Here is a 9,377-nt window from a genome sequence, read left to right on the forward strand (position 1 = left end):
TATTTCTTAATGTTTCCTACAGCGTTTCTTACTTTGTAAGAAAGAAACTTCCAATCTCTCAATCTTTGAAATGTTTTTCTTATTTATATTTCTCATTTTTTTTAAACAAAATTCTGCATGAAGAATGACAGTGAAGAGCAGGTCAGGTTGAAAGCTCCTCGGAAGCGTCTACTCGGGCCGTCTCTGTCGCTGCAGCTACCACATTGCTGTCCATGAATGCAGCAGGGGTATTTTTAGCACTCCTCCGAAGCAGGCTGCCTGCTCAGGTTACCTCGGCACTGCAGTCACTCCAGGAGATGCTTTACATCCTGCAAAGTTTGAGGTGGCTGAGCTGTAAGAGTTTAGGAAGCTTGCATTTGTTTGGCAGTGTCCTGAAGAACCCTTCCAGCTGTTCACTGGGAGGAAACAGCCCCTGAGGTGGTCACCATTGGGTATAAATTGACGTCTCGCAGGCAAGCACGGGGGACATGCCCTTGCACCGGAGCAGCCAGAGGCAGGGAAGGAGTGAGCTGGCAGCCCGGAGCTCCTGGCTGCTTCCCTGGTCGGCTGCGGCTGAGCTTGTGCTGCAAACCTTGCAGCAACGTTTAAAAATGTGAGTTTTGTTGAAGGAACAACCTCTGGAATTATTGGGATAAAATTAGACATTCTCAAAACCTTCCTTTGGAGTTGAAATCATCTCTCTGAACCTCGCAGCACTTTTGTGAGGCAATGTACATACATAAGAAATTTTATTACTATGTCCTGAGTTGCCAGATAGACACCCTTGAGGGCCATAGTGTTTGGGTGACACTCAACAGTAGCGCTTGAGCTACCTCACGTGGATCTTGGTTACTGTGGCACAGAAAGAGGGGGACTTCGGAGTGAAACACGCCTTCAGTGCTTCTCAGCTTTTTTTAAAAAAAAAAAAAATTGACATCTGTTTTAATTAGTTACCAACCCTTTTCTTTATTAAATAGTTTTTAATTTTTTGCGAAGGATCCCATTAGGATGCCAGGAGGGGCGGAGGGGAGTTACTGCTCTGCAAACGAGCCAGCTAGCGTCAGTGGACATGGCTCAGCCTCTCAGCAGTCTGACTCAGTGGTAAATGCTCTGAAGGTAACGCTCCTCCGGTACACTCCATGCAAAACGTCGTGTCTGTTACTCAACACGTGTCGTATTGTCCTGGCAACATTCCTGTGGACACCACTGGGATGTTACTGTCATGAGCGGGATTGTTTCTCTGTTTGTCACTCATTGCATCTGTGGACTGTGTGTTTCTCGGGGCAGGGACTCGGCCCTTACAATGGGGGTGATGCCAGCTGTAGCTGCTCTCCAAATTACTTACACTTGTACAGTTTTTCTTTGAAGCTGAAAGTGGTGTTTTTCTGAATAAGGAAATCTTTTTACGTCATGTAGGATGCATATTTGTTCTCCAGTGGAATATAATGGATTCCTGTAACCCATGCACAGAGAAATACTTTAATGCAAAGATAAAGCCAATGCGCATGGTATATTCATAATAAAAATAGCAGAACTTGGGCTGAAGGCCATGCATCATGATTCCCAGGTCAGTGTTGAAACTTCTGTGAGAGCAGATGTGATTTACTCTGAAGTCAGGGTTGTATTTCAAAGACCTGTGTTGCATTGATAAACAGCAATTGACACAAGCAATCAGAGGGGCAAATTTGCAAGTTCTTAACCTATGTCAACAGTGAAACTGTTGCAGTTAATGAAACTTAGAAAGCTGTTACAAGATGCAGTGGTTTACCAGGTGATCTGAATCAACAACTGGCTGAGTTCACTGTCCCACTGCAGCATGTGCGTCAACAGTGTCCCTGCTCCTCTGGAGAGGATTAAAAACTGAGGGTGAGCTGAGCGGAGAGCATGGACTTTGTATTCCTGTCTCCTAACTCTGGCTCTAACATGATCATTTTCTGGTTGTCTTCTCTCCTGTACTTCACTCATTAGCTAAACTGCTTTAATGTTCATTTGGTTAAGTGGGTGTTATTCCCCACCTATCCAGATGTTGCAGGGGCATACTGGTTACTTGGAGGGGGTAGGTTTGCCCTCCTTCAGGGGAGAACTGGAAGGGACTTTTGTAGACATTTGCTCTGTTTTTGAGCTTCATAGAGATGCACGGGGCACAGTAAGAGCTCAGTAGTGCTGTTGACTTGCCTGGATATCTGACTTTATGCGCAGGGTGATTATCTTCCACGTGGCTGGGTGACATTGCCGTCTCCTCCATGAAGCCTGAGGAAATAGGTTTATGCAAGTGAACTGTGCACAAATTACAGCAATCAGATCCTTTCCTGTAACATAAAACCCTGGTGCAGGGCTTCACCGCAGCCGCCTCGCCTGTTTTTCTGGCTTCCGAACGGGGGAAGCAGCAGCAGAGTGCTTGAGCCCCTCTCCACGTGCACACAACTGCAGGTTCCCTCTCTAATGGCCGCCCCTGACACGTCCCCATCGGCAGCACTCTGCCTGTGAGTGCGCTGGTCTCGCCCTCGTACAGGAGAGGTACGATGGACCACCATTCCCGGCTGCTGGGGAGTGCCCGGAAACATTCCCGTCTGCTGGGGAGTGCCCGATTTAGCAGGGCTCAAGGTCCTGTGTGCATCTGCCATATATTTCACCTGCTGTTGCCTAGAAAATAAATCTATGCCAAGTAATTTTGTCAAGAGATCATGCATAATTACCGAAAAAAGCCTTTTGTAGTTCTCTGAAAATACCCATTGGCAAAGACACTTCCCTGAATGGAACATTTAACAACATGCTTTTGACAACCTGTAATAGCTGGTTGGTGTAAGTGAAATATTTGAACAATGGCTGATAACCTTGGTTGCTGAAATGGATTGATAAGAAATACACAGAATTTAGTTCAGTATGATGTGAAAGCTCAGCTTTTAGTTTGCTAGGAGGTATTGCAGCAGGCAGAAATAGATATAAATGATACTGTTATATTTGAAATGGAAGGTGAGCTGTCAGCTAAACAGACTGCCCAACCTTCCCCATCCCCAGCCAGGGAGGAGACCCTGCTGTTTCCCAGAGTGAAGCATATGGGTTTGATCCTGCCTTTCTGGGGAATGCAGAGCTCCCACTTGCATCACTTAGCAGAATCAGATGCAGGAGGAAGAACAAGCCAAAGTAAGGAGCCTGCTTTTCTTTACAAATTGGGCAATTTGGAATTCCTGCAATAAAAGGAATAGTCTTTGTTACAAAACCTCATTGTTAGTGCAATCCCCTTCTGCACAGCTGCTCAGCAAGAAATCTAAAGATCAGGAATGTATTTTAAAGGTACAGATCCATAAGAAAACACAGGGAGGTCATTGCTAAAAATAGTGCTGGTTTTTTCCTGAGTAATGAGGAGACTTTAAAAAAAAATTTGCCTGTGAATCTCCCGCTGGTGGAGAGAGTGGTGAAAGAGAGAGAGGAGCTTTGCCATGCAGCTTGTCTGATAAAGGCTCCTCCATGGCCTGATCCGTCACGCAGGGTGGTTGAGAGAAGCAACTGCCGTGCGTGTCCCCGTGCCTGGGCCTTGGAGATCTTCCCCACCCTGCCAGTGGTTATGGGATTATTCCCTATGTGCAAGTGGTATCACTAGGGATATACAAGTAGTTATTTCATATGGCAGGATGTGTTTGTTTCTTTTTGCAAGTTGTATATGACCAAACTGCTTGTGTGTGGAGGTGTGCATATTCCACACAGGTTTGCTTTGCAGACCAGGGTTTATATTTATGGAATGACGATCGTTACCTAGTCTGAGTGCCTGAATAACCAAGGGCACAGGCTTACCTGCAAAACTTGCATTGGGTTTTCCTATCCTGAGTTCCATGTCGCCTACTGGAAACTCCACTATGCCATCTACAAATTAAATTGAGGTATGCTTTAATCGAAGACAAGGTCTGAGGCTAAGTGTAGGAGTTGCTGCAGTAAAAGTAAGTGTTCTGTGGTACCCAGGAGGTCAGTAATGACCTCCTGCCCTGAAATCCAGAGCAGTGTAATCAGTTTAATTATCTTTAAATGCAATTGGTCAGTTATATATGTATGCCCATACTCAGGAAGGACCCATGAAAGCTTAAATATGCTACTGCTCTTATTTGTGGCTGCAAAACAAATTTGTAAAATAAAATTCCCCCCCCCCCCCCTTTTTTTTTTTTTTAAACATACCCTTGTCTTGGAAGCTCAGGAAAATATAAATCAGCAGGCTGTTAAAGACTCTTACCACTACCTTAGTGAGACAGAAAAAGCTGTGGCTGGAGAAATGTGCACTGTAAGTTTAGGGTGTTTAATTTTATATTCCATCTTGAGCCTGGAAACACCTGAAGATGCAAAGTATTTTTTGTTCAAATGCTGACAATACGCCCTTGAAGATTTTATATGGAAATTAAGTAAATTACTGTTTCTGTAATGCAATTACTGTTTTATTAGGAACACTATAATTTTAACATGTTGGTCAGTATTGATCATAAAAATCTACATGTGATAATATATCTGGGATACAGTACTGTATGACTCAGCTGACCTGAATTTATCCTTCATAAGAATAAAATTTGGCAAGTATGATGAAGTCTGGCAGCCTCAGTTTCCCCATCAGTATACTGGCACCTATGTATTGTCTTGCCTACACTATTGCTTTGCAATTTATGGATAAAAAAGCAGTTTCTAACTAATACATATTTAACAGGAATCCATAAAAGTTCTTGTGATGTAAGTAATGCTAATTCTAAAATACTAATAGACTAAATTTGATGTTATCAATTCATTTTTGTACATCCCAAATATATACTTGTGTTCTGCCTTGTCTCTTTGTTCCCCAGCCATTCAAAGCTCTGCCGCTGGCATTGAAATGCTACATTTTCTTCTGACTTTTATGATCTGTGTCTGATTTGACTATTGATATATTATTATACTTTTTAAATAGTTGGTTATTTCCTTTCTGGTTTTACTTTTTCTTACATTCATCTAGTCCATGTTAAAAGTACAGTGGATGTGTGATGAACTAATTATGATGTTTCTTTTCTTTTGCATTCTCATTGCAGTTCCTTCCAGTTTATAGCTCACTGTTTTGCTGCAGCTTTGTGCGCTGTGGGTGTTTTACATGAAACATTTGCCACGGCATCGTTTTGCCTTTGAAAACAGTGGATTGATGACAAGTTTCATTTTGGGTGCTATAATTTTGGTGCATAGTCTTAATTGGTACTGAAATGCAATTTGAATGTATAGCTCATGTTGTATGAACTTTATGGTGTTATATGATCAGGTTGATACTTTATCAAGATAACGGATGTGCGAATTCTCTCCTCAGGATGCGCATATGGTGTTGGTATTGGTACCACCTCATCAACAACGTATTTGGGAATGTTTTTGCTTTGTATTTATATACTTGCATTGTCTTAGGAGAATGTAGCAATGCGTAGCAGCGGGTTTAGAGGCAGTTTATCGTGTATTGGTGAGCATGGAGGTAATTTCAAAGCACAGGAATGTTTGGATTAAGTCTGGAGGTTTGTTCTTTGTAATTTTCCTCAGGCTACCGGTAAGTTTTGTTCACAGGGCTGCAGCACGCTCACTTGGGCTGGGAGCCAAAGGGAAGATGGGGTATGCCATATGGGATTGGTGGAGTAGCTGCCCAAGAGGGGTCAGGGAGCCCAGAGATCTCCATGAGTATTTTATGCTGCACGTGAAGTACCACGGGCCTCGAATGCTACCACAGCCAGCAGGTGACGTAGCTGCTGTCATCTGCAGTTAGGGTGTGGGTTTCTGCCTGGCTACCAGGGAGAAGATTTCTCCGTTCTTTCACTCTGGTGTGTTGGAAGTAAGCTAGAAATGAATCGCCATGACTGTATCGTGAACTTCATAGCTGTCCTTTATTCAGTCAAGGTTTCTGCTGAAATTTTGAGTGAAGTTTTTGGTACTGGGCTTTTTACTCTCTCATAACTATTTAAAACACATTCAGGAATACATAAGTATTACATTTTTCTCTTGAGTGCTTGTAAACGCAAAGTAATTCCATTAGTGCTGCTTATGACAAGTTAGTGTTGAACTAGTGAACTGAGAAGTAAACAATCCTATATGCAAATCCAAAATGCACATAAAATGCAGAGGGCCAAACAAATATGTGTGCAGAACACAGCGATATATACAGCTATCATGGCTGTGCAAAGAACTGCCAGCACAAAAGGAGAGTTTGGTGATAAATCTGCAGAAATTTAACCTATATCATCCTGTGTTTCTGAAAAGGAGGCAAATAAGATTACTGTGATGCCTTTGAGACCGAGGTATCTGTTGCACTGTATGCACGGGCAAAAGTGGTTGCTGACACAGATTTCTCCATTTCCCACCCATAAAAATGGCACGAGTATTCCTTTTGACCCCACCTTGTCAATTCTGCTTAGGATGTTGGCTTTCCAGGGCTGTCTTATGTGCATTTGTCCCTTCCTAGCAATCAGGGGTCATTTGTTCACCTGGAAATAAACGACTTTGGGAAGCGACACCTTTTAGTTTATTATTGTGTCAGCATTAGCTGCTTGGTAAATATTGTCTAATGTCTATTGACCAGAAAAATTGTTGAAATTGTAGGTACAATGTGCCTTCTCACAAAAGCTATCCAAAAGGTCTTACTTCTTGATAATGTGATGTTAGGAACATCAGCAACCAAACGTTGGAAAGAAACGCCCATCTCATCAAATCCAGCCCTCTGCCGTTTCCGATGGCTCAGCCATAGACAGCTCATTTGGGAGGTTTCACTGAAAAGCCATTTTTTATGCTTTCACCGTGGCACAGTGTTTCACGATACAGCAAACATAGCTAAACCACATGCATATTTTTATGATGATAACGTGATTCCACCCGTTTTTCTTCTGATTTCAGGCTGCAAGATTCTGGTCGTATGGAAAGTTTGCAGGGTTGGGGTTATGTCCATCCATTAGTATTAAAGTCCCTTTAAAGGACTCTAATTTGTTTGGCCCTGTGTAGTAAGACTGTAGTCTTATTGCTTCCGATCTTGGAGTGTTTCTGTTTTTCATGCTTATACTCATGTTTTTTTCAGCGGAGGCTCAGAGGAACTGGGTTATTTTCCCATCTCTTGCACAGAATAACAGTAGGACTGTGGGGTGGTTCTGCCTTTGCTCATCAGCTGTAGGAACCAGGGCTGGTGGTGTCTTTTCAGGGTGTTAGCTTCCTAGGATCCAGCTGCTTTGTGTTTATTCAGTTCCAGCTAATGCAACCTCTGTTCACTCCTGGGCTTTAGGCACTCATAAAATACAAATAATAAATAATGACGATGGAAAACAGTTTTTGCCTTTCTCGACAGTCATATTGCTATTGCTCCAGAGATTTAGTGGTTTAGTAGCAGTTATACTTTAGTTGGTTGCTAGTTGATTATTATTAAACAGAAATAATCTTAAATTGCAAAACACAGTATGGTGGTAATTACCACTCTCGTTTCTGGTGGCCCCTGGAAGAGATGCCTGGTGATACGACACAAGCTACTGATTCTCTTGCTTATAATAGGTCAATCTTTTTATAAATCATTATAAAATGCTTTCCTAAATTTTTTTTTTTCCTAGTAACTCCTCTGCATCTTTAATTCCATAATTGTAACCTGGATGTTATGCAATCATGAATGGGAGTAGATGCGAGTATGAGGAAGGAAACCTTTATATATAGTCCGCACTAAGAAAAAAATAGCAAACTTCTACTAAATTGTAGATTTCGCTCTGGTTCAACAAAACACACAAGCATGTATAGAACAGGGACTACATGCACAATTCCTCTGATCTGAAGGAAGAACAAACGAAATAAAACAAACACTTTCAATGCCTTGCTTGATTTTAAGAGAACAAGCAAATTCTTTGAAAAAGGGGAGAACTGCTCTGTGCTTTTTAAACTAGAAATGTGTAGACTCCTCTGGACTGAGCTTTGTGCTCCTGAATCACGTTCTGCAAGAGATGTGGTTGGGGAAATAGTTGAACAAAGTTTCAATTGGGGCCTGTAAATGTCCTCAGCCTTGTATCTGAAGCACAAAATATACTGGCGGTGCACGTGCTAGTTCATTTGTCTTTGTTTTTAACCATTTTTACCTAGAAGCATGTGCTTTCTGTGTTCAGAAGGAATGTTGTATCCCTTGAGAAATATTCTCTTCTCCTGTTGTGTGTCCCTCTCCTCTGTCCTTACCTGTGCTGCATGGTCTGCTTAATGAATGTGTGGCGTTTCCAGATGCATGTCTATATGAACGCCAGTACATCTTAACTGGTGATAATGAGATCTTTTTCCATCCCTCCTTTTAGGTTGTGTGGAGGAAACTTGGAGATGCTGCAGGGTCGTGCCCTGGAATTAGACAACATTTGTCAGGAAATCAGTATAAAGGACCTATGTAAAAGGCTCTGAGCAAGTCCTCTCTCTGAAGAGAAAGAGTTTGAACTGCTGATAAGAGAGAAAGAACTGACTGTGTCCACAGCGACTTCCCAGCTGACGACGCGGTGTCTATATGCACAACAAGAGACTTCACTGGAAACTAGTAGAGATTCTGCACAGAGGTGTTTCAGAGGAGCCGTGTTGTCAGTGTTCCCCAAATACTGCTCTTTCGGTATACTGGCTAGTGAAACGCTGCCACCGCCACATCATCACTTCAACACACCACATTTAGAAGCACAGAGGTATTTCCATCCTAACTAAAAGATAATTGGGATTCTGCAGGAGTTACATGAATTAAGTTTTATTTTGGTTAGTTACAGTGAATCTCTAGTAAGTCTGAACGAATTTCCCACTGGATTTAACAGAGGTTTTTCACCAGACTGGAGAGACATTGATAAACTGTGCCTTTGGTCTCCACAATTTTGAGAAGGTCACTTCTTAGTAACTCACACTTCAGTCTATAAAATATTGGTTAATGGTGCTTAGGCAGTTTCCAAATGATTTTTTTGCTTTGGTAGAATACCTGCCTTTGGAGGTGCTAAAAGATCATAAAGTCTCCTAGCCAGCCAGTAGTGTAGCATGACTACAGTACTTGTAGTGAAACACAATTTCTTTCTAAATGAAAGTAAAGATAGCTTTCTTTTCAATTCACTTTGATGCACATCTTCTGAAGACGTGTACGATGTTCACAGCCCTTTAATGAACAGAATACTTAGGTATCAGTATTACAGGTCTCAAATCAGAATTTCCATCAGAGGTTTTTTTGGGAAGTATTTTCCAATTGTCGGGATGCTAATTTCCACTGTTTAATTTAGAGACGTGCTGGTTTATTTAACAAGAGTCTATAAGGATCTAAAAGATTGCACTGCATTATAAAAAAGCTTTTCTTGCCACTGTAGCGTTCTTTCAAAGAAAAAGGTTTTATTATACTCAGAGCATGTCTTTCATTATTATGAGGCAGAAAGCTCTTGTTCAGATTGCCTGAG

General features: G+C 41.9%; 1 protein-coding gene across 1 annotated transcript in view; it reads left to right on the forward strand.

Annotated features, from left to right (window-relative positions):
• The window catches only part of CCDC85A (coiled-coil domain containing 85A), a gene marked incomplete at its 5' end in the record, with an annotated part of 80,340 nt that extends 71,986 nt beyond the window's left edge, over positions 1–8,354 (forward strand). The window contains 2 exons of the mRNA XM_009582424.1: positions 976–1,095; positions 8,265–8,354. Of these exons, the coding sequence (XP_009580719.1) occupies positions 976–1,095; positions 8,265–8,354 (210 nt within the window). The remainder of the gene's footprint in view (positions 1–975; positions 1,096–8,264) is intronic.
• Between the last annotated feature and the right edge of the window lie 1,023 nt (positions 8,355–9,377).

This window comes from Fulmarus glacialis, unplaced genomic scaffold (genome assembly GCF_000690835.1).
Source record: "Fulmarus glacialis isolate BGI_N327 unplaced genomic scaffold, ASM69083v1 scaffold8130, whole genome shotgun sequence".
Taxonomy (NCBI): Eukaryota; Metazoa; Chordata; class Aves; order Procellariiformes; family Procellariidae; genus Fulmarus; species Fulmarus glacialis.